We start from the raw sequence: 26,203 nt of genomic DNA on the forward strand, positions 1-26,203 counted from the left end.
TTGAAGCTTTCATTTCTTAAAAAATACTTAGGTTTACTGCAGACAGGAATAAGACGTGCTAATGCAGTGGATCTGGGCTACACACACCGACCTTAACCTGATCTATTTCTGTATCATCACTCATAGGGATAGCAGTGTGAACAAGGACTAGGTAACATTGACAGGAGCTGTTTAAATGATAAGACAAAGTATTTTTTAAATAGTCTGGCAGATATATTTGTCAGATAACAGTGCATGTGCAATAAGACTCAGATGAGGAATCAGAGGAATTTGGAACCCAAGGCAGCAGCATTTTCTCAGGATTTCATGTATTCTCAGTGCATCATTTTGTCAGTAAAGAGGAGGTGTTTTACATAGTTTATGAAAATTTATTTACACATTTCAATATGGTGTCACTATTGTGCTCACGCGCAAGATAAAGCTGAGTCTCAGTAACTGCAACAATAAAGAGATACATCAAATGACTGAACAGATGAGCTGCTGTTACGGTAGGTTCTCTGTTATTCTCTTTGCTTCATTTTAGAAAAAAATTTGCAACACCCGGGTTTTAATAGAGTTGGTTCAGTCCCTTTCCATCTGCTGTGCCTTTCCCCTTCTTAAAAAATTACAGAGGATCAATCTGATCACAGGCCTGAAACAGATTTTGAAAGACTTATTTACCATATTAAAACCAAGCAAAACATTTTCCACCTTATTGGGTTTCATGAAATGCTAACCACTTTTCACACCTTTTTCTTCCACTGGGCCATTTTGTTATCTCTATTGGAGTGTTCATTTGGCAGCATTTGACCTATTTTATAAGCAATAGAGTAAAATAAAAGAAACTTTCAGAATTGTCAAGTTCCTAAAACTGTGGCTGAAGTTATTAGTGTGAGTACAAATAGCAGTGTATTTTTTGAGCTCAAAAGCTAATTATTCAGCAGATGCTCATTGCAATAAGATGCTGAGAGCAGTTTTGACTAAGAGCTTCCTAAGAATTGCCCTGTGAGTTTTCTGCTGCAGCCTGCTTTGCTAGCACTAGTGCACTGTGCTGGAGAGGGAGACATTTCTGAAAGTGTATAAAATGTCTTATCTGCTGCTATTCAAACACAGGTGACACAGAGTATTTCAGATTTCACTCTCTCTCTCTCTGTCAGGATACGTATTTAAAGACTCAATACTCAAAATCTTTTCTATTTACTTCAAGTTACATTATTTGGTCTAATAAGTGATATTATCTCTGTCTACAAACCTCATACAGTTATATGCCCTCCATCAACTTTATATGAAGTAGAGTGTGTATTTGACAGCAGAAATGAATTCTTAGAATTTCCCAATGCTGGGGAAAGACACCAAGCTTCTGTACACATCTGCTTTGTACAGAAACTATATAGTTATATTTTAAGTTCCTAAAGGATTATAAGAGTTATATAGTTATATTTTGGGATGCTTATCAGCAGGCTGCACTAAGACTAGTGTGTGATGCAACAAGGAGATGAAGGGCAAGGTTCAAATACGGGTGTGGGGATGAATACGAAGTTTTTCTTAGTAGCAGGCAGAAAAAAAATAGTGACCATCACAGAGAAAGTTTTAGGGGAAAGGTCTGAAGTTCAGTAAATTCTTAACCTGATAGGCACTACAAATGGGTGCCTGTCAGTGGAGTGGTCAGGACAGGTTGGTTTTGCTCATCATGTCTGATATGGCACAACACAGTATGCTAGGGAAGTGGAGAATTCAAGAAAACATGAGGTGCTGAGGTTTTGAGGTGTTAACCTTCTTCACAGACCATTATTTTTATTCAGAAAAATCTGAATTTTCTTAGGTGAATGTGAGCAAAGCTGCTGCTGGATGGAGCCAGCAAAGCCTGCAGTTTTGAGCACCAGCTTCTCTGCTCTTGAGGATGGACACAGGATGTATGTCCCTGCTCCTGGACTGCAAGAAGGGAGCAGTCCCATTTCCATTAGTTGTCACACTGGAAGCCACTGTAGCCAAAACATGGGCTTGAAGCCTGTGCTCAGTGCTGCTTCTGAAAACCACCTACTCTCTTCTTAAATCCCTTGTGATATGCTGTCTCAGCTTTATCTGGTGGGACTCTTTCAGTGGCCAGGAAGCACCACAGGCCTTGTGCTTCCTCATGTCCTCACTCCGGTTTAACCAGGGCAAATGTAACCATTGGAAGTATTGGGGCAGCAGTGTGTTTGCTTTGGGATGCGCGGTCAGCCAGTGCGGTGCATTACTGCAGCTGTGCCCTGGGATGGTAGGGGAGGGTGACAACTGGTGTGTCACAAGTCACCTTGTGACTTTGCCCTATAAGGAGAAGAGCAGCCTCTGACAGGCATCTTGCCCTGCTCCTGCCTCCACAGAGAGGGACCTACTGCAGGGCAGCCCCATCCCATCACCCCACTTCTCGGTCTCCGTCTGAGCTGTTATCTTTTGAGACCTAGCCTGACATTTTAATTAAGCACTTTACATGAAAGATGCCAATGCACAGATAATCACACAGATTTTTACGAGGAGCTGTTTAAATTGTTGATACTTACTTGGAGGTGCTTAGTTTCAATTCAGTTGCTGTATTGAAGCAGAGCAGTAGTTTTTTAGCACGACAGACAAAGCCTCGCTGTCAGAGTGCTGCGGAGAGGCTGCAGTACTGGGAGCTTGTAGCTAGGTGTAGCTGAAGCCCTGCCTTTCTTATTGATTAAGGTATTTAAAAGAGCAGCCTTTTAATTTGATTTATTGTATACATTTTAACTGAATGAACGTAGTCAGAATGAATAGTGATGGATGCTTATGGAGTAGAGCCTTTACCTGATGCAGGAATTGCTTCTTGGCAGTTCCACAATGCCTTCACAAAAATTAGATTAATACACACAGCAACTCTACTAGACTGATTCCTTTGGCCTAAACCTCTTATTCCAGGGGTCTTTTTGATATTGTTTGTTTCACACGTAAATTTTACAACAATGAAGTCCTTTATTAGAGGACTGCGTTGTTTTCTCCCAAGCTCTCATACCAAGATCTGTGTTTAAAGGGCAGGATTGGCTCCACAGGAATCAGTGAAGCAGAGCACATCTAAATTGCAAAGCTGAGCTCTCAGTATTTTGGCCTAAGAAAGGAAAGGAGACTACTTTTTTTCCTTGCCTATCTTTCAGATCTCTCTAGCTCTTACTGTACATAACAGCTTTGCCCTGACTGGCATTCTCATAACTGTGATTGAAGATAAGGCAAAGTTCAAGGAGGTACATTCTGTTCTCCCTCTTTTGGTTGGTTTGTTTAGGGGTTTTTTTGGTGCGTTTTTTTTTGTTTGTTTGTGGCTAATTTTGGTTTTGGGCTTTTTGGTTTTTATGGTTAGCTTTCAAAAGACAGTGGTCTTGAAGTGTAAAGATTGACAGGACTTAACTTTATTATTCACCTATGATTTTTTTTTTTTTTCCAGATATGCTTTATAACCAAAATCTAGATCAGTGATCTTTGGGTCTGGTTCTGACCTAGGTAACTGCTTGGTCAGTGAAGTCCAAGTCAAAAATCAAGGCTGACTGATGGCTTATCCAGTATAGCCATAGCTGTGAGATCTTTTTGGGAGTGCAGGCAGTACTCTGTGCCAAAACTGCATAACATATTCTGAGTCTAATGTGGTTACTTGAGCTCCCCTGAAGCCACCCCACCAGAATCACTGGGCCTAAATAATGTTCAGAACACGTTATTCCTTTTAGGAGGACTATACATTATATATATATATATATATATATATATATATATATATATATATATATAGCTTGGTTATGTTGTATCACAGTGGCGTAAGTTAGTCTTGGGTCTTTTAAGTTCTTCTTGAGAGTCTAGAGTGATGTTGCTGGAGACGCTACTGGATCAAGTTAAAGTATTGCATGAGCACAGCACTGCAGATGCAGACATGAACCATCCTCTCTAACTCCAACACCTCCTGTAACAGTGGTAATTTCAGATTGGATTACACCAGACTTCACAATCAATATGATGACTGAGAGTCTATCTGATGTTGTCATTAACTTAATTCAAATATAGTGTCACACATTTGAGTATAAGCTTACAGTGGTGTTGGGTCAAGAAGGGGTTAGGGTGTGTTCTGATCAATATTTTGCTTTGGCATTGACTTATTGGGGCTTATTACTGTTAAAATCATTCTGATAAAGAGTGATTGTGACCTTCTGATTACCTTTTTTCCTTAGCCTAAAGTGAAATAATTTGAAAATGTCTTCTTTCTTAGTTTTGTGGGGTTTGTATCATCCTAGTAGCAGGTGGCCTTTAACTACTGAGAGGGAAAGGAAAGTAGATGAAAATAGTATTGACTAACATTTTCCTAATTTTTTTTCCTCTCCCACAAAAATGAGTAGCTCCAAAGTGCTTGTAAGTGGCTTTGGTCAGCCTCTTTCATTGTGAGAAAATTGCATGCTGCTTTTTAAGGAAGCTTAAATACATTCATGCATTGCTTTCATGTATGTCACATCTTCAGGATATAGACATACTTGTTTTCTGGTTGTTCTGCTAAAATAGTAAAGACATAGCTGTATATAATATTTAACATTCAAATAAATTCGCACTGCCAGTAAAGCATCCATTGTTATCAGGGACATTTTGTATTTTCCTTTAGAAAGGCAAGTTGCCAGCTTACACCTGCTTGTGCCAAGAGTTACCGGATTCATGACTCCTCAGGGTTTGTTGCCTGAGATGGGTGATCATGCTGAAATGCTGAATGACTTTCTTCTTCCACTTTGTTGATAAAGGTTAGATGGAGGATTGATGAACTGTGGGTATCCTTGCCATCTGACAGTCTATGAAGGAACTGGGTCTTGGAACAGGACTTTGAAACTGATAGAGTCTTACAAGGACTAGCCAGTCAAACATTAATTGGTGACATTAAAGGAAAGAAAATACAGAGAAAACCAGACTTAAAAGAACTGTATTTTCTCCTTGCTTGCTGTTGGCTGGCACACAGGAGGTTTCTGGGGGCCTTACTGACTGGTGTGCCCTCCAAAAGCTTTTCCTCTTTGTGACTGGCAAGTAAGTGAGAAACTATAGGACTAAAGACTGGTTGGTTTGGGGTTTTTTTCCTATTTTGTGGCTCCTAAAGTAGTCCACAGTGTTATGAATTGTGACTGTCCTTCTTGCCTGCTCTGCTAGCTGATCTCCTAGAGAGAAAAGATTATGGCACAGAAGCCAGCACAGAGAAGCCTGGAGGTGCAACTAGACAATAGGAGCCTGCTACACCAGGAAAGCACAATCATGTAAGAGAATGGTGGCTCTGAGTGACTTCTTGTCTGTCTTACAAAACAGGGAAGACAGATTAGAGACCAAATGATGGGGGATGGGGGGGGGGAGGAAAACAAACTAAGAAAAGGTAATATTTATTGGTTATTAGACTAATGATAGAATAATGATATTACAGTACTGTGATTTTATTTGCATTTTCCTGTGTGGGTTGTCATAGTCACAACCTCTGAAATTTCCCTGAGATCTCACAGGTTTTCTGAATTTAATGAAAATCAGAATTACATATTTCCTTGGTAATGTGGACTATAGATCCTTTGTACAGGAATGGATTAGATTGGTTAACATTTAGACCCTCCAGTCCTATATTTACTTAACTTAGCCCTCCTTTGTTAAAAGCACTGTGGGTTTTAGCCCACGTTTGCTCAAGCTGACTGGACAGGTCACATGAATTGGTCAACCCATGTAAACCCTTTGCAGAAAGTGAAGGCACATAAAGCACACAAAGACACAGAACATTTTTGTGAGGTGGACTTCCCTTTCACTTTTAAGTATGCAACTCTGGTACTCCTGTGTTAAGCAAGCATGCCACAATTAAAGTAGGAAAGAATCTGAGCACATCTTGTTCCCATCTGCATGACCTTGGGCAGGTCCTTATTTATTGTGCATTAACAGGTAACACTTTATGTCTCAGTTTACTCTTTCAAATAATGAGTACAGTGTGCTTTTTGCAGTTCACTGCTGCTTGATGTTGAAGTTACTTAATAGGTTATATTATGATCTTGCATACAAGCTACTTACTACACAACTGGAAAACACCGGAAGCCGCAGAAGCAAACAGTAACTAGTGATGTATCTTGCAATGCAATAGGAACACAGATAGTATTACAGATTGCCTGATGATGAGTTTCCAAGTGAACTGGAATTGTTCTCTCTGATTCTGAAGTGGAGGGGATAAATAGTTAATTTTCTTCCCTTAGTTCAGCATTTCCTCATACTCTAAATAGTTTGAGAGTCTCAAATTACATAACTGCTCTGAGGCTATTGAAAAGCAATGAGATCTGACCCATCCTGTCCTTTAGAATGCTGTTAGAGGAAAACATTCTTTAAATTCATAATGATAGAGTTTTGGAGCACATCTGAAGATACCTAAAACTAAATATTATGTATGTATCTGTCTGAAGACTCCTATTCAAGTCCAGGATTTAAATTAGAGACCAAATTGCCTTTCTCAATAAATGTGACTTGCATAGGCTTTTTATGTACACAGAATGAAGATTTGCTATATTTTAACAAGTTGGGGACATTGATGCCACTTCTTGTATTTGTCTTTCAGCTTAGTAAAACATGATGCTCACTCTCACCTGATCTTTTCTTTATTCATCTTTTCATCTCTTGGGTTGTCTTTTCATCTTTATTAATTTGATCCCACAAATGTTATGTTTAAGAAGGTGCTTCTGCATAGCTAGAAAACCCTGATAAAAAGTCCAGTTGATAACCATTTCCCAGTTCTGTTCTGCCAATGCCAATAAGCCTCTTGCATCCTTTTGTGTTTTCCACATAGTGATTGTCCTTCCATGCATGCCTTAAAATAGGTCATTGGTGTTTACATCAGCAGCAGTTTTAGACATCACAGAGTAGTGCTGCCAGTTCTGCTGATCACAGGATCATTCCATTTGAACTAACAGTTCATTGTCCACCCTGTCATTATCTATAAAATAAGACCCTCCTTAGGACTTATTTCACCATCACCATCTCTTATTTTTCCACTTCTTTCTACAGATCTTTATCTTTCACCACAAATGTTTCCCTGATTTCCAAGCGTCATTTATCTCAATCTGTGTAATTTTCATTGTGTCAGCCCCTAATCTTTCTCCAGTATTCCTAGACAGGTTAGTCATAATCTCAGTGTTGTTCAGCTCCCTGCCCCCCTCAGCTTCCTTATGATTATCAGCAGAATTTGGACCTTTCCAGAGAAAGATGCTTGGCTCTAATTATGAGATGCTTTCCTGCCCATGTACAGCCCATACAGCTGAGAGATTCAAGCCTTCAATTTCTAATTTGCTTTATTCTCTCTGCTGCTCACAAGCAGGTGCTGCTTGGGAAATCAATGACAGCTCCACACACAAAGCAGCTGCAGGACTGAGCCTTTAATGAGTCTTTTCCATTTCTAATTTTTATAAGCCAGTTCTAGCAGCAATCTAAAATAAATGATACATATTGATAATGAAATTGATGCAAGTGAACACTGCTGGCAAATGGAAGGATTTAGAAAAGAAAAGACAAGTACCTTTTACAAAGTAATTCAGTCTGCATTATCATGACAGAATAGATAATTTCTTCTCTATAACTCACCCTTGACCGACATAGCACTGGCATTTAAAAGACTTCCCAATTATATTTGATATGTGATTTACGGCATGATCACATCTGAATTGGGCTCAGAGATTTCCCCTGGCAGGTTCAGAAAATGTCTGGTGTTGATGGTTGGTCTTGGCCCAACTCTGTTACCACCATGTGTTGATAGAAGATCATTTCAAGCTATAGGAGTATCATTTTAAAATGAAATTATGTGACAAAAAAATAGATTGTTTCAGCATTCAGTACCTTTATGAAATTTCATGCTAGATTTGTTTTGCTTATAATGGTGTAAATCAGCAGTAACTTCACTGCAGTACCAGAATAACTAGAAACAGCTAATACTGCTCTTTCCTTCCCAATAAATTACCTTTATATATTGGAGAAGAGTTATTTTCAAACTGCTGATATGCATTCAGGTGTGACTGCATGCCTCACCTGAGGGTTTTCTTTACCTTTTGTGTGATTTTTCAAGTGGAGCTATTCTCAACTCTGCCAAATTCTCCAAGTAGCACATAGCATAATGTATTTATGTAGAGTCTGTCTCTTGGGCAAGCTGAAGCGGTGGAAATTGCCCGAAGAAAATTGAAACCCTGATAATTGATTTTGCTAGCTCTTAAAGTTTCAAAAGACTTGAATCTTGCCAAGAATAAATCAAAAACTGTTCAGTAGCAGACCATGGGGATTCCCTCCAGATTCTTAGAGTGGTTTCCTCGCTACAATGCAGAAATTATATTCTTAGTGATGTAGATTAAGAATTAAATTATTTGCTTAAAATAGTTAAGTCTGTTGCCAACTGGGGTTTTCTGTGTCAGCTAATTTGGCTGCATTATTAAATGCCATTGGTAGCCAGGATCTTTGAGCTCTGAAGAAAAAACGTGCAAACATTAGGTATATGACAAACCCTTCAGGCCATAAAATCTTATTAGAAGGCAAATCACAACCTTCCAACCCTTTTGAGATTGATGTGGAGCTAGGAAATCTGTAGAAAATTGATACAGTGTGGAATGCAAATATATTACTCCCCCTCCCCTCCTTTTTTCCCATCAACACATGACTAAACAGGAGAGAAATGATTCCCAAGACACCACCATGGAAAATGCCCTATTGGTCCTGATGTTTACAAAGTTTATATCAAAGTAAATTAAACCCAGTGGAGATTTGTGTTGACAAACTTTTCATTGGAAAATCATAGGACTCTCCCGACACTGGTTTAGTTGTAGGTGCCAATGGCAGAAGAAGACTGCCAGATTCAGCAGCTTTCTGACTACTAGACCACTCTTCGTGTCACTATTCTTCTGTGCCTCAAGACCCATTATGAGGGCTCTTTCTAAATTCAAACTATATGTTTTAAGTTTATAGGCATTTCTAAATTCTTCACCAACACTATACTTTCATTATATATTTTACATATCTGCTTATTACTGTATATTGTCATGTTATATGTGTATTTATATTATTATGTAATGACATAAGTATATTATGGTCATATTTAAGCAGATTAGATCAATGTTATTTCATAGGATCACAGAATCACAGAATCATAGAATGGATCAGGTCAGAAGGGACCATCTAGTTCCAACCTCCCTGCCACAGGCAGGGACACCTTACACTAGACTAGATTGCTGAAAACCTCATCTAGACTAGCCTTGAACACTTCCAGGAGTGGGACATTTACAACTTCTCTGGGCAGCCTGTCCCAGTGCCTCACCAACCTCACAGTGAAGAATTTCTTCCTCATACCTTATCTAAATCTACCATCTCTGAGTTTGAAGCGATTTGCCCTTATCCTATCACTATCTGTCCATGTAAAAAGACACTCTTTCTCATTTTTATAAGCTCCCTTTATGTACTGGAAGGTTGCTGTAAGGTTTCCTTAGATGTTCCCTTCTCCAAGCAAAACAACCCCAACTCTCTCAGTATTTTTTCATAAGAGAGGTCCTCGCACATTTTTGTGGCTCTGCTCTAGATTGCTCCAACAGGCCCACACCTTTTTTGTGCTGACCTGGGCAAGTGGGGTCTTTTGATGGCAGAATAGAGGAGGAGAATCACCTTCCTTGACCTGCTGGCCATGCTACTTTTGATGCAGCCCCAGATGTGTTTGGCCTTCCAATGATGTTTATTATATAATTGACTGAAACAGTTGTATTTCAGCAAGTGGTTCTGTCCCTGCAAACTAATCTGAAAAACCTGTATCTGTCAAAGAAGAAACCAAAAACTGTTCAGGAGGAAAGCCATGAAAAATTCATTCAGATTCTCAGAGAAAATCCTGCACAAAAATAAAAAAAATATACTCTCTGATATATATGATACATATCTGGCACTGAATAAGAGACCATGGCAGTCCACTGAAGTCTGCATCTGTGTATGTGACAGGACTGGAAATGTTAGTCTCCAATTTTTCTTCTGCTGCTGGCAAGCAGCGTCTCATGGAGCAGAGCAGCTACAAGTTGCAGAGGGGTGTAGACAACCCTTTCCTTGCCAGTACAGAGGGCAAGAGCACCTCTGCAGCCTCTTTGCCTTCTGTCAGAAGACTGGCCTAAAAGACAAATCAGTCTGTATGGTGTCCAGGGGATATTAGGGCTTCTGCAGAAACTATGTGTTCATTTAGGTGGAAGAAGAACTAAGGCTTGTCATTGCTTGTGGTGAAAAAAGAAACTCTTAAAACCTTTTCAAGTGGTTTTAACCAACACAGTGTTGCCTTCAGAGTTGGCATTTTTAAAGTCCTTGAGCATTTGAGAGAGAGAGTCTAAACAGGAACCATCAGTCTTTCACCTAAACTATCCCATGGGACACAGAAAGAACCCACAAAAGTCCCAAAAGCAACATTAGTGCTGGAGGGAGGGAGGAGAGCAGGGAGCATCAGCAGGTGAGGGCTGAATGTTGCAGGTGTGGAAAATGGCCCAGGCAAAGAAGGGAAAAGGTATGTCAGAGGAAGATAGGAAGGAAACCCAAAAGCTTCAATAGCACTGACTTAATGATGAATTTGTCCTTCCATTTGGTAAGAATGAACACAATTAATATTATATAGAGCAAATGACAAATACAGTTAGAAATTTTTTTCCTCCCCTGGGAAGTCTATCCTTCAATAGATTTATGCTGATGATGATTATGTTTAATCCAGAAATAGATAGTTTGTTTGTGATATTCCTATGACCTCTGTGGAAATGCCATTGTGCAAGAAAAGAGAGCGTAGGGTTATTGATATGCAATCCAGCTCATAGCTGAACACACCTGTAAAATAAACTCAGCTTTGTTCCTGCAAATTCTCAAGGAGTCATCTAGCTTTAATGTGAGAAAGGTACATTTCTCCTCTTTCTCGTGTATTAGGGAATGATTTCTTTCTCTTCCCCAAAACAGGGACATGAAATGCCTAAGACATTGCAAGAGTTGAAACCTCAGACACTGTGCAGGCTTCTCAGAAAGCATTTTCAGTCCACTCTCTCCTGAGCTGGCCAGATGTAACCATCCCAGCATGCAGAGTCCAAGTGCCAGTCAGTTGGTTGTCCTCAGCATGTAAATTTCCTGCATGGCAGTTTCAGCACACTTCTTTAAATTCCTCTGAGTTTCCCTTTCAGTTCCTAAGACAGTTATTTCAATTGACAGCCCAAAATCCAGCAGATCCCTTTTACTCTTCTGAAACTACACCCACATACTCCCCACAAACTTAGTGATACTGATTTTATCTGTGCCTTTCTATTTCCCGACTCTACCACAGACTATTTTATTTACTTACATGTTTAGGAACAACTCAGAATATGTAGCTTTGTACTGCTTGTAGCTGATTTTTATGATGACCCCGACTAATTTCCTGTTATCTGTACACTCTGATGTCTCAGGGACATGACCAAGTTCCCAGTGCCCAGTGAATCCCGTCGTGTCATTTGAGCTGTGATAAGGGTTCCCGTGCATGCAGTCAGACTGTTGCAAAAATGAGCTTTAACCCTAGTGAAAGAGAGCAAAGCTGAGCCTGTCTTGCCTTGTGTTTGCCAAGGAGTGAGAATATGCCAGAATAAGTTTCTGCAGCTCAGCTGTTACTTAGCTCCTTGGTAGCTCAGTTGTGCATTTTGATCTCAAAGCTGATTTTATTTCAAAAGAAAAATGAACGGGGACTGGAACAGGAGAATTCTTCAGTCAAATCAGAAGGAGCACAAAGAGCCCATACAAACACTCTTATCTTTACTGGTATTCTGATCTCTTACACTGTCCTGTCACAAACATCCCCAGAGTTTTATCTTCTCTCAAAACACATCCAGCCAGTTTCCAACCCTCTCCAAAAGATTTTCTACAGAAGCACCTGACCTTGCAAGCTCATTCTTTTTCATTACCCCTAAATCAGTAACTTCTGTAGGAATACTATCAAGCCATCTCACCAGTGTCTGAAGAGAATTGAAAGAACTGATTTTCCCTGAGACCACAATGCCCATGAATCCCCTGATTACAGGAGCTGCCTTTTCCAGGTAGAGAAATAAAACTAATGAGAAACCACCTCAAGTGTGAAGTTTTTGCCCCACCATCTCCACAAATATAGCAAGACCTCTCCAGTCCTCTTTAATCCTCTCCAGTAAAAGTCTGAGATGCTAACACATAGCTATTTCTGAGATGGTACTTCTTGATACTGAGCTGCCCAGTACCGCTTTCTCTGACATCCCTTGTAAAAGAGGCACAAAGCATTTTTGGTTCTTCTGTTGCCATGGATCAGATTGAAGGCTTACTCCAAATCATTATAGTATACATTTGTTTTGCCACCTTTTGTTCTGAGCCTCTTTGTTTTTCGCTGGAGACCAAGTCCTGTTTCTCTTCTCATAGCCCTGGCTGCCACTTCCAGTACCAGCCTATAATTTCTCCATTGTTTGCATATCTGTGCATTAAACTGACCTACATCTCCTTCTAGGGAGTGGGTAGCAGATGGTACTTAGGCGATATGGCATCTCAAGATGGTGCTTGAGTGGCTTGTGGGTCACAGAAGTGGGAAATGCTGGTTGCTGCATAAGCAGCCTGCAGATGAGCTCCCTGGGGAGTGCTGTGCTTGTTTGTATCAACAACTTTGGGCCAACATGAGCCAGCATGGTCATATGCAGAAAGTAGGTCAGGCAGGTTATCTTGGCTGCAATATTTGTTTGGGAGCTGCTGGGATCAGGGGGGCAGCTACGCCACTCACCTCTTAGCATTGGTGTCTTAATGGAAAAGTTGGTTAATTCAACAGAGGAGCACCTTGGCTGCTGGCCCTGGGGCACTTGTCCTGTGAGGAGAGGTTGGATGTTCAGCCTGGAACAGGGACAGCTTTGGAGGAGATGATCAAGAAGATAGAGACCGGGTCTTTATAGGAGTGTAAAGCGGAAAGACAAGGGGCAATAGGCACAAGCTGGAACAAGGGAAGTTAAGGCTAGGTAGAAAGAGAAACTTTTTCAGTGCCATGATAGTCAAGCCAGATAACAGGCTTCCCAGGGATGTCATGCAGTCTCTATCCATGGAGGTTTTAAAGACTAATTTAAAGCCCTGAGAGACCTAGTCTGAGTTCACAGCTGAGCTTCCTTCAAGCAGGAGTTTGAATTAAAGACATCCTGTGGTCTCTTCCAGCCAGTGAGACTATGATTAAGAATCAGTCTGTTTTTAACAAATGCCAGGCTACAAAGGGCAGTCACAGCTGGGAGTTCACATTATGGAAATCCATCCCAGTCTTTGTGGTAGACACAGAAAATTTCAACCACGTTCGACCAATCCATAGTCAATAGAGACAAATTTCACACAGCACAACGCCTCAAGTCATTGAGGGAGTAAGACTTAAATTCGAAGGGTAGCAGCTGTGTAAGTATCCTTCCTTTATTTTCTCTTTCTGAGGGCCCAAGTCTCTAATCTCTCGTGCTATCTCTGTCAGAGTAGGGAATAGCCAACATAGCTGGCTCATGCTGCCAGCCAGCAGGCAGCTTCCCCTGCGCCTATCAGAGACGCTCCCTGCACAGTGCGCACTCAGTCCCTGCACTGTTTGCTCCTCCTGTGTCATTCTGTCCTTCCCTCCTCACTTGGTCTTCCCGTCCCTCTTCCCTCAGAGGCAGGATTACAGAACCAGTGGCCTGTTGCTGGCGTGCCCTTGTCTGAGCTTTCTGCCCAACTTTTTTTTCCTCTGCTCAGCTCTTCTCTTTGCTCGGGTAAGTCTGATGAATAGCTTTGTTGCTGTGACTGCTTGGTGACATGGCACAAGGGCTTTATGTAAGCACTTCCCTTTGGGAGTGTCAACCCGCATTTTCTAGGAACAGCCCTAGGAAAGTCTGGGCACCATGTGACATCTGAGGAAGACAGGGAGGTATCCAAGGTTGTTGGTGGAAGTGGAAGTAAGAAATTCTTCTCTTAAGAGTGATCAGAGAAATTTAAGATTACTTCAGTAGCGCTTGTGTTGAATTGAGACTGGGGGCCATGGGTGGTCTGCTATAACAGTCAGTAGTCAAGATTCAGGTGCCACATGAGAGGTGAGGCAGGAGGCTTCAGAAAGCCTCCAAGTCTGGTTCTGAGGGTGCCTGTATGGAAAACTGCCACGAAACCTCCGAAGTTTTGTTCAGTTTTGTATTAGAAAATTGTGCTAAATCATAAAGCTATTCAAATGCAGTAGGTAGCTGATACAGCTGGTTTTACCTCTGCTTTCTAACACACAGGGCAGTGTCTATTTAGACTGTAAGAAGACACTTGTATTTTTCTGGAGGGTGATTGGAGCTACAGTAGTAGGGGCAGTTCCAGAGTTTGATGTTTGCTGCTCTGAGGTGTCACTGCAGACCAATCTGGTGTTATATAAAGAAAAAAAATCAGATTTTATCAGCGTGTGTTGGCTGGTGTAAAGTTTTGTTTTAGAGAAATGTGTGTGTATGTGAACTTTGAGCATAAAGTGCTAAATACCATCACCCATTTTAGAAGAGCTTTAAATAGCTCCTGGCTGCAGAGCAGGTGCCATGTGTCCTTCTGCTGAGTACATGGGGATGCAAAAGCTAAATATAGACCAGTCTGTAAACCCTCTAGAAGTTCAAGCTGCAAGAAGGAAATCAGGAAGCAAACTCCTTGAGAAGGAAAGAGAAGCACACTGTTTGTAAAAGATAAACAAAACTCTGTGACAGTCTTCAAGACAGCCTGCAAGACAAGCTAAGAAGAAGACATTTAACTTGTGTTTTGGTCATGCCAGGAGGGTGCCTGGGCAGCAGTGTCAGCTCCCAGCAGTACAAGAGGTGGGCTGGCACACCCCAGCACAGGAACAGTTTTCCCAGCAGCAGTGGGATGGCTATTGCAACTCTGCTAAATTAATCATTGCACCTTACCTACTGACCTTTTAATTTGGAAGTACTGGCTGTTTTCAAAGCACAGTGAAGGCAAATTGTGCTGTAAATGGGAAATATTAAGGGATAGAGTTGCAGAAAAGCAAACTCAGCATGTAACCAGACTGATCTGAGGCACACACCTTTTGCTGTTGCCTCTGGGTGAAACTGTGGCTATGCTGTGTGTTCAACTATGCTGAAAGCTCTATTTCTGTCCTGAGTTATCCCAAGTTCTTAACAGAGGAAGAAGGAGAATGGAGAAGAGTCTTTCTCACAGTGGGGAGGCAGCAGCACCTTCTGGCTCTTTGGGGGTGTTTCTCACTGAAGGAGAGGAGGACCACAGTGACTGTTTGTAGGCAGCAACCACAAGTGTCAAGTTTCCATCCAAAACACCAGGGCCAAGAAAGGTGCTGATCTCACAGCTGTGGAACAGGTCCAGGGTTTGAGAATGCAGGAGGAAAAGAGTAAACAAGATGCAATGCTCAGACTTAGTCAGACTGGTCAGTCCTGCCTCTTGCCATAAAACAGGATAAGGCTGTGTTGGAAATTCAGGTGCCTGGAGGCAACAGTAATGGTAGTAGGAGTTACAAAACTGAAGAGGTGGCTAATCTAAAATTGAGCAAGTCTAAAAAACCAAGGAATTCTTCTTCTGGACTCAGTCATCTAATTTTTAGGCATTACTCTGTTTAAGATAAAGTATAATGTGAACACTTCGGGTCTTGCTAAAATTGTCACCGAAAGACTTTTATGGCCTGGTAAGGAAGAATTCCTTACAGGAAGGAATCCTGTACATCATGGTTAAGCAGGCTGGAGTACATGGGAGAACTGGGGCCAACTGCAGTAGAAACTCCCAGTATCAAAGGCTGTAAGCAGGCAACTCTCCGATGCTGTGGCTCCCTCAACATAAACTGCAGCACTGTGGAAGCTGTTGTGCAAAACAAGAGACAGAAGTCTTCACAGGCATTGTATTTGTGCTGGAAAGCAGTTATTCAGACCTCTGGTTTAGCCTGAGGAAGAACAAAATAAAACATTAGGATATTTATTTGTGTGTGTAAATACAACCCCCAGTATAACCCAGCAGGAGGGCAACTTTCAGTTAGAAGTTCATTGCTGTGTATTCCTGGGGTTCCTGCCTGCTCACCATTCTGGGCTGGTGGATGGAAACTCAGCAGATGTGAATTGCCATGGTTTCAGACTGATTATAACTAATCCCTTTCTAGCCAGGAATGTATGTTAGGGAAGATTTCCTGCAAGCCAGCTTGTAAACATCTTGTGTCCTTGATTCTAATTATCCAGTTTCTCTTTCATTCACCCATGTTTTTCTCTTGTTACTGAGACACATGCACAGAGCAATTCCCACTGTGGATTTAAAGCCTATAGTATTTGGCGACATGCTTTGTGATGCACATAAGAGGAAACCTTTACCCAGACAGTGCTATCATATGAGTGATGAAGTTGGGAGGCAGCCAAGGGAGAGAGTCGGGGTACAGAGAGAACATCGACTTGAGCCTTCTTAGAGATGGGGAGATAGTCGAAAAAGAAATTAATATTTGGAAATGGAGCATTTTGCAGTCCTGCTCTTCCTCTGTGATGAACATATTATAAAAATAGCTATTTTAAACTGGGATATACTTTCTGAGAGTTTTATTCTGCCTAAACAAGAGCTGGTAGTCCTGGGTTTTCTAGCTGATTTATTGCCAACTGCCAATTAGCTCAAATTAATGATTCCAACAGTAAACACTAGCCTGAACATGTCAGAGATAAACACATATTTTGTGGAATGCCTAGCTTAGCTTTTACAATACTCTTACTGACCTTGAATTAGTTGGCAGTCAATTAACTCTAGTTCAAAAAGATCACAAACAGAACGCTAACATTTGTGCTTCTGGAATTATTTACTTAAATTACACATATAAGATCTAATTTTTCAATGTAAATTAAACTCGATATGACATCAAATCATATTGATATAATTTTACAATCATTTTGTGGTGATACAATGACTTTGCCACAAAGAGCAAGAGAAGAATGGGATGCAATTCTGGGACAGATCTGTGAGACCAGGTCCAGATGCATTCCTGAGCCATTACTGCTGGCAAGTTGTATCTGTGGGTTGGACAGCAGGGACATGGATTTATAGCTAACAGTTTTTAAGTGCTTCCTGAGCCCACTCAAAGCTTTCAATTATTTGCTTGAGAGATGATAACTGATTTGACTATCTTATCTGCAAGCCTGGTCATATAGCTAGAAAATCAAATCTTGAAAAATGTTGCCTTAGTGATGGCCATCACTGCACTTCCAAACATCACTTTGACTGGGGGGAGTTTAAGAACACTGAGTCATTTATTACAGTAAATGACATCTCTCTTCTCATATAAAGCCTTTGGTCATGTTAGTTTATAATTTTGAAAGCTGTAGAAATTGAGACACTGTAGAAAATATATGTTACAGTCTGTTTGAACAAGGAACAAAATGCTTCCCAGTTAGCTCCATGTTTTCAACATCTTTCAAAAAATAAGAAAGCAACCACTTCACATGCTGGAAAGAACCAACAAAACAAGTTTTTTCTCCTCTTCCTTCCCCACCAGCACCATTGTAAATCATATTACTAAGGAGAGGAACAAAAATCAGTCCAGAAAAGAGAGAGAAAGGATTCATGGCTGGAGAGAGTACAGAGTCTGCAGTCAAGGAGCGGTGGGGGTTAGTTGCAGATCGAGGTCCAGCTGTGTACCCCACACCTCTGCACTACTTCATGAGGGCAACACAGGTGCCAGCAGCCTCTTCCTCTGAGAGGGCAGGGGCCTTCACTACTCTGAGTATTCCTGGCACCCAGGATGCTCTTGCTGACAACCTCATTACCAGGTCCTGGGAAAGCCAGAGCAGGGACACAGACATGATGGGGTCTCTGTATTTGCCTGGCTGAGTGCAGCTGCTCAAAAACACGAGAAAACAAAAGCTTTGCTTTGCGAAATGGGAATAAATTAGCTGAAATTCGCCCCACAAAACACCATGGACTATCAAACCATGTTATGTGTGGTTGAGTTTCTTTCACTGTGATTTATTCTGTAGTTTGTACTTTGTCAAGGAAGCTGTCAGCAGCATGCAGGAAGTACAAGAGAAGGGTGGTTTAGAGCTGTTTATCTTATTCCTTGCTGTTATTTTGATGGTACAAAACCACATCTCTTGTAGATCAAGCACCATGCTGGGCTTTCCAAGGGCGCAGTGCAATTTTCAGTGCACCAGTTTCACTTAAAATATTTTTCCTGATTATTGACTTAAGGTGTGCCAACAGGAGACAAACAGGAAATTAAACTAATGCAGCTCTGAAGTGAAGCTGCCCATATCGGTAGCCAGTGTTGCAGGTAAACAGATCAAGGAAAGAAAACATGTGGCAAATATTTTAGTCAAGGAGGAAAATAGTATAAGTGACTGGGGTATCATTTCATGTGTCATTGCTGGCAGCAAGAATAAGAGGTTTTCATTTTTAGGTGTTAGATTTGGGTAGGCTTTTCTCTTGGGAAGTATATAATTCGCTTTTCTCCTTGCAGGCAAATCACCTTGGTTATTTATGTAAGTGTGACATATTTGTCAAACCAGAGCCAATGGACAAGCTGCCATCCCAAATTTCACACAAAATCACTCACATGCTGGCCAAGCTTTGGGAACAGCTTGATGGCTAATTCTTTATATGGCTAATTCTATGCCTTTAAATTAACCCTTCATTTGTATTTCCTTGGTTAGGTGCTGCACCAAGCATGGAGAATGACCAGGCTTCCACCACACCTGGGCAGGACATCCAGGGGCAGAGTGGGGATAAACCTGCCCCTGGCCTGCCATCCCCTGCTCCAGCCTCCACGGAGCAGCCAAGTTCCTGGCCCGATGCAGCCACGTGTGACATCTCAGAGGAGCTGAGCCGGCAACTGGAGGACATCATTAAAACCTATGGGTCTGCCACGAGCCTGACGGAGAAGGAAAACATTGCTTCAGGAGCCGAAAGGCCTGAGAAGGGAGAGCCAGGCAGCTTGGAGGATGCAGAGTATGAAGATGGAAATGAGGAGAGTGAGAAAGAGAAGCTGTCTCCTGGGGATGCTTCCAAAGCGAAGGAGCCCAGCGGTAACAAGGAGCAGAAGCTGGAGAAGAAAATCCTGAAGGGACTAGGCAAGTATTTACATACTCACACAGCCCTTCTGCAAACACAAGTAAGAACTCCCTAGCCCTTTGCCCTGTACCATATTAAGCTTCTAGTATGGATGATAGGGACCTCCAGCTACCACTGAAGATTACAGTGACCATTACAACTTTTCTATATCTGGTAATTATTTTTGGCACTACCTAACATGTAGGCTATATCAGATATTAGTTCTTTAAAAAAAAAGTTGTAGCACACAACACTGATGCACTACTGGGCCACCCATGTTGGTTAGCCAAAGCAGTCAGTCCAATGACACACTGCACAAAGCCACTTAGATGAAGGAAAACCTAGCCTCTTGTGTTTACCTTAGTGAATGTTTTCTTCTCCTCTCTGCTCAGGTATGACTACTCACTGGTCACAACAGCAATGATGGTACTACTATGTGGCATGGGGACCTGCAGAATAAATTCACTGTCATGCCCAGGTTATTTTTCAGTTAGTAAACCCCTGGAGTCATCATATAATAAATATGAAATAAGCCAATACATTTGTTCTCTAACACCTCAGCCCTGGCAGAGCTGTCAGCTGAGCTAGAAAAAAGTCTCAGCAGGTTTTTGTATACATGTACTTTCTGCTGGACAGCCACTAGAGAGCAATGTAGTTACATTCCAATCTAATATAGATGTAAATTATTTCCCTTCCTACATTTAACTCCAGCCAATCTTCAAGTCTCTTCTTTGCATGAGAGAACCCAAAACCAAATGCAGACTAAGCCTGTAAAGAAATCACTACAGGACATTATTACAGACAAGGGACTAAGGATAGGAGACAGCATGGATTTTTTTTTTCCTCAAAAATTCTTTGAATGTCCAGAAGAAAATTCCTCAGTTTCTACTGCCTTGGCTTTGGTGCTGTTATTGGTACCTCAGCAAGCTCAGTGAAAACCCTACCAACACACAGTTCTCCATCTGCCCTTGTGACAGTTCATGCCAGGATTTGATTTTAGCTCACTTCCACTTATTTATGCTGATGCTATAGAGAGAATGTAGTGTGAAATAAAGAATTTTCTCCAGAGACAGTACTCCTAGATTGCACTAGGCTTGAAGTAGAAAACTTCCAGCCCAAAGCAGAAAGCAAATTTTGTCTCACAGCCTCAGGGAAGAGGAGCATTTGGAAAAGCATGTCCAAACCCCTGGGACCATAAGCAATCTTATCTCCAGGGATGTCAGGGATACTTTGTATTTGGTGAACAAGCAGTGTTCAAGCTCCAGCTCATACCTGGGGCTGAAATGTAAACCAAGTGGTATCAGAGGAGAAGCAATACCTAAATGGCTGTGCAATAATTTAGCTCTGCACACTCAGGGCGTTATTAGAGTACCTCTGCTGTACAAGCTTTCTTCACCAAGTCAGGTAACTGATTTACATGAGTATCACATAGCCCAGACCTGGCTGGCAGCACCTACCACTCTCTGATTGTTTACTTCTACACCATAGTCTCTACAGCTGACTTAATATTTCTGATGTGTTGTGTGAGTTGATCTGCAAAGGAGCTGAGTACACCACAGATTTGATCCACTTTCACTTGCAAAGAGATCTGTTCCTAAGCCTTCAGGGTCCAGGACCCTTCTGTCCAGTTTCAGTCAAATGTGCCATGTGTCTGACCTAATCATGTTGCAAAAACATTGAATGAAAATCCGATTACACAGGACAAAACCATTTCACAGACAATGCTTTTGTTAGAAAAAAGCACATTACTGAGATCTGAAATGGGGAAAGTCCTAGCATGTTTGTTCTTATGGGGCAAAGAAAAACCCAGAAATTTATAGCAAAAATTATTACTTTCCTTCCAAAATGCCTCATTTCACCCTGTGTTTTTACAGATCTATGCATCAAACAAGCAATTCTGTAACTGTACATCAATTACAAACTACCTCTACCATCAAATCTCTGCTTTCTCTTTTTCTAAGGAAAAGAAGCCACCCTACTGATGCAAAGCTTGAATAAGCTGAATACTCCTGAAGAGAAGCTGGACCTGTTGTTTAAGAAGTATGCTGAGCTGGTGAGCACAGTGTTGGGTCTTTTCTGTACAAACTGCCTATACAAGAAGATATAAAAAATACATGACATGCAGCATGATCAAACGTCACATACCAGTAGTATCTGTCCTGATAAGTGAATCCCAATACAGTTGTCACAGTCAGATAATTATGGGTAAAAAAGAGAAAAAAGCTAAAAAGTGAGGAAAATAAGTTTTGGACTACAAAGCAGATGAGGCAAAATATTTGTACTTAAAGGTAAATCTACCAAACTGACCTACACTGGAGACTGGTGTCTAGGCTTCTGCTTTCACCTCCTGTGTGAAATTTTGCATGCTTCTGTTGTGGTTCTTCCTTTAAACTATGTACTGGTGATTTCATCAAAATTAAAATAATACATATTTAGTATAAAACTCAGGTCTTAGCATAAAACTTACTATATTAGGAAGCAGATAATAGACAGCTGAGATTAATAGTAAGAGAAGTCACAGCACAATGAAATGAAGAGTCAAAGCCACCATAATGTCACCCCCTGTAACAATGCCACCTACCTTTCTGTTCTTTCCACAGTTAAGATAGGTTATTTTCAGATGAAGGGATTTTTTTCTGTGTAGTCAAAGGACTGTATGACCATAAGCTGTGGAAATCTTACAAATGACAAGGCTGCAGCATTTTACGCTTTGTGGAGTGCAGAAAAATGTGCGAAGCAGAACATTGACTTTGTAATTGGTTTTATGCACAGATGTGTCCATGTCTCATCATAATGTGAAGTGAAATTTAGCTTTCCCTTTTTTCATGTAAAATCCTCTGATTTCATAAATTTGGCTCAGGCTGTTCATAGTTTATATCGTGCTTAAAGGGACTTCATGCTCATGGATTAACTGAAATAGGTCTTCTTCCTCCATAAAATCTTCTTCTTTGAAGTACTCTCCACTGCATTCAAATGGCATTGCAGCACTGTATAAGACAGAGGCCATACTGCCAGTAGCCCATGCAGGAGAAAGGTGCTAAAACAAAAATACTGAACGCTTGCTTCTGACATACTGTGAAATGTTGCTAAAAACAAATCCTTCAATAAAACAACAAAAAACTTGTTGGAGACAGCCTTGCTCTGCTCACTGGGAGTGGCTGAGGGGCACATGGTGATTAATGGCTTGTCAGCAGCTGGCTGTAGCTGTGACCTCTCTCCCTGCTCCCTCTTGTCCACCCCTATCACACACTTTGGATTGTGTCTTGCTTTTGCTGAGTTGTTTTCCAGCCTGATCAGCTCCCTGGTCTGGTGAGCCATGTGGTGACACAAACACTCGTTGCAGTGCAGCTCAGGGGAAGGTGTAGCCATGTGATGGAGCTGGGTGCCGGCAGTGGCTTCCCCTGCTTCGAGTAGTGTTGGGGCTGGCTGTAGCTGAAGAGGCCACCCAGCAATGTTGTTTCCCTGCCAGCCCATGCCCTGGCCCAGTCTGCACGACTGTGGGTACAGAGTGGGCTGGAGCCTGGGCTGGGGAAGGCAGAAGCCGCGCCAGCGGGATGGGGAAGCAGGACGGCATGGCCATTTGGGCATAAGTTCTGCCACGCTGCTCACCAACAGGGAACACTTCACTCACTAAATCCGGTGTGCTGGGTCAGTAAAGCAGATTGTGGCTCACGACAGCTTTTGCTTACCAACAGCTGTTGCAGAATTGTTTATAACTGGATTGTTTTCAGAGGTCCTGGGAGTCTTACAAGAGCTGGGTGCAAAAACAGTATGCTAATAAGTAAATGTGAACTCTGTCATTATCTGTCTGCAGTGACATCAAGATAAAACTTTATTTTCCTAAACTAACTGTTTATTTCTCTAGGTCAGGTTTCAAAAATCAGAATTCTTTCTATTTGCAGTTAATTTTAGCTTCTATTTCATTAATTATTCTTTAAAAATTATCACTGGGGACCCTTTTGGCATTCCTATTTACCAGTGAATTGCCTTTTTATTGCAAAAGTAACACCATGTCTTAGATATTCCTGAGAACTTTGAGATATAAGTTTCTAGTGCAAGTAATAGTAATGATGGGGAAAAAAAGGCAAAAAATGCTTGGAAGACTTCTCATATAGTGATTAAGGCCGGCTTTATTCTGAGCCCCCTATCTCAGGCACAGTTTGAGTGAATCGTGAAATTTGGATAAATCATTATCTACTAAGCAAAGGCTGTGCATGCAAAATGTGAAACAAAAAGAACACTTTTTATTTTTTTCAGTGGAGAGGGGAAGGGGACAAAAAACAAGATTATGAAGGAAAAAGATCTCAGCCTTAATTACAGAAAAGAAATTTCTTTTCCTACAATACTAGAAAAAAATATTTCAGTTAGTGCAGCTAAATTAAATGCAAAAGTCCATATTGTGATCTACAGGAGCAAAAATAGATGATGCACATGTTAACAATTGGACATAAACTGTAAATACACTCCAAGCTGGTGAGACCACTGTTTTGTGGTACACTTAGCTGTGATTTGATTAATAATAGGAGTTTTCTACTAGAAGCATAAATTACTGAGCATCTGCAGAAAACAGATGAAAATGTAAAATATGATGCTTGTTTGAGCTGCACATCATTCCCCAGTGCTCACAGACTTTCCCAGTCATACTGGGGTTAATTAGTACAAGTGGTACCATATTATTATATAATGTAGTCGTAACAGCAACTGTTATTATTAAGGCTTGCGTGTTTAAGCTCATGTGCTACTGATTTTCAATCAGAAAACATCTGGTCTTCCGAAACACCTTGCAATGGTATACCTATAATACAGTGAGGAGGGTTATTGTGTGTTGGAATGGGAGATTAAATCATTAAAAGCTTCAGAGCTGAAAGGCTTCTTTGACCTGACTGTTGGTGTGTTAATTTACAGTACAGGAATTTTTTTCCAAACATCCAGTGATAGACACATCAAAAGAAATGACCAGATTGTGCAGGGATTACTATTAGAAATTTTGTTGCTGGTCGTCTTTGCCCCCTCCAAGTACACCCTGCTCCCTACCAGCCTTCCAGGGAAGGCAGGAGCCATGCTCCCACAGAATAGTAGGCACCCAAGGGAACATCAGGGACTGTCCTTGTTTCCTCCAAGAATTATAGGGAGACAAAGAGCCCAAAAGAGGTTTGATTCACCATGACCCACTCCCATTTATGACATGACCTCCAGAAGCACAACTGACAGATGCTCTCAAGTGGTCCCAGGAGCCAGAGGAGCCTGGCAAGAGGAGGTGCCACATGTCATTTTGGAAAAATTTTCTCTGAAGAGAATTCTCTTGCATCAACAATAAAGCCCCCACATGAACAGCACTCCTGGTCTTCAGCACCACTTCTGTTGTTTTTTCCAGGAGGTTCCTGGGTATTTAAGAAACTGCTTCTTTTTCAGGAAACTGTAAAATAGAATAGGCAACTACTGTATTACCTCATGATCTGGAGAAATCTCACCACATAAAACACTACTGACTGTTCCAGTTCCATATGTTGAAACAAAAATAAAAATCTCACGGATCTCCTTCAAAGAAATTCAAACCAAAGAAGGAGGAACTAAAATAGTGTGACAAGAATGTTAAAAATTTTGTTCACCCATCCACAGTACAGCACACTTGGGACAGTTGCAGCAAGCAGGTTTGGGAATCTCTGGGTTCCTCTCTCCTCTCACATTAGTGCTGGTAAATACAAAAGATTTCCTGAGAGGTTAAAAAAGTGTGAAGTCTTTCCCCAAACCAAAAGAGCTCATTTTCTTTTCTACCCCTCTGTGTTTCATTTTAATCAATATTTCCCTGTTTTAATCCCCGTTTTGCCCAGCTTGAAGAACATCGTGCCGAGCAGAAAAAGCTGAAGTATCTACAGAAGAGACAGGCCCAGATCACCAAGGAGAAGGACCAGCTGCAGAGTGAGCACAGCCGAGCCATCCTCGCCCGCAGCAAGCTCGAGAGCCTGTGCCGAGAGCTCCAGAGGCACAACAAGAACCTCAAGGTGAGTGGGAGCCTTATCACAGTACCCAGCAGTGGGGGGAAAGATGATGTGGACACCTTCTCATCTCCCTCTAGTACTAAATCAAATGGACTTTTGCATCTGCACATGCAATATATAACAGCTATATATACTCTCTAATCTTGAAGTCCTTTTACACCAAGACCCCTTTATTCCTCATTTAGAAATATCCCAGCACTTTTGGACATGGGGTTTGCCCACACAAGCTCTGAGCCCTCCTTGCATTATTAGGGAGCTCAGTGCAGAGAAGACCAGCAGTGCAAACAGACCAGGTCCCTCAGAGTGCAGATGCAAATGCACGTGCATGGGCAGACCCACAGGAACACCAGCTTTGCTCCAGTGGACTCAGAGGAGGCTGGTGGGTGTTTTCCTATAATTTGAGCACTTGGACTTTTACAAGTCATTTGTGAGGGTCAGTCAATCAAGACATTTGCCTCAAGACACAAATGTCAAGACAGGAAGAATGGTAACATTATTTGTGGAAGTTGTTTGGATTATGAGGATCAGTTAAAAGAGAAAATTTACAGGAGTGTCAAAAGGCTGGGATCCATATATCATGTCTGCCAATTTCTTGGTGCATCACACCATTTAAATGTGAAAATTATAATATGATTATGCTCCTTGAAAAAATGTATGTTCAAGAAGAATATTTCTGTTGTGATCATCCTTTTTTTTTTCTGAGTGCATGGTAATGATGGTGTTGATATTAGTATACAAAAGGCCTCTGCTTTGATCTATTCAAACCCTTTCTTTAATGTGGATATAGTTATGTATAGAATTACACACAGGAATTGTCAGCAACAAGAATTCCATCTGATATAACCTCTATTACTGGTAATGCATTTTCATTCATTTCCACCAGCTCAGGAGGCCTTCAGGGTCTTGCTCTGACTTTCATTGTGTGCTGTTAAGAATACAGCTGGGACAGGGAATAGTCACACTTAAACTCAAACTGTGCCCTAGTAGAAGGATAAAAGCAGTTTCATAGATAGGGAAGCTAGAAGCAAATCTCTCTGTGTACTCACTTATAGCTGTGCAGAACTGGTAGTGAATATTAAATTTGTGCCTGTCATTTGTATTAGACCTGAGCTATTCCTCAGTTTTGATCCACAGTGATTTACCAGGCCATCTGTGGGTAAAATCTTTCAAAAGAAATACAAGCCAGT

The 26,203-nt window shown here is 41.3% G+C and overlaps 1 protein-coding gene across 1 annotated transcript in view; it reads left to right on the forward strand.

The window, feature by feature from the left end:
- Positions 1-13,562: 13,562 nt before the first annotated feature.
- The window catches only part of TXLNB (taxilin beta), a 32,500-nt gene continuing 19,859 nt past the window's right edge, over positions 13,563-26,203 (forward strand). Inside the window, exons 1-4 of the mRNA XM_066315596.1 lie at positions 13,563-13,730; positions 18,621-19,037; positions 20,979-21,070; positions 24,849-25,019. Coding sequence (XP_066171693.1) covers positions 18,635-19,037; positions 20,979-21,070; positions 24,849-25,019 — 666 coding nt within the window. The 5' untranslated portion in view covers positions 13,563-13,730; positions 18,621-18,634. The remainder of the gene's footprint in view (positions 13,731-18,620; positions 19,038-20,978; positions 21,071-24,848; positions 25,020-26,203) is intronic.

Source organism: Sylvia atricapilla, chromosome 3 (genome assembly GCF_009819655.1).
Source record: "Sylvia atricapilla isolate bSylAtr1 chromosome 3, bSylAtr1.pri, whole genome shotgun sequence".
Classification (NCBI taxonomy): domain Eukaryota; kingdom Metazoa; phylum Chordata; class Aves; order Passeriformes; family Sylviidae; genus Sylvia; species Sylvia atricapilla.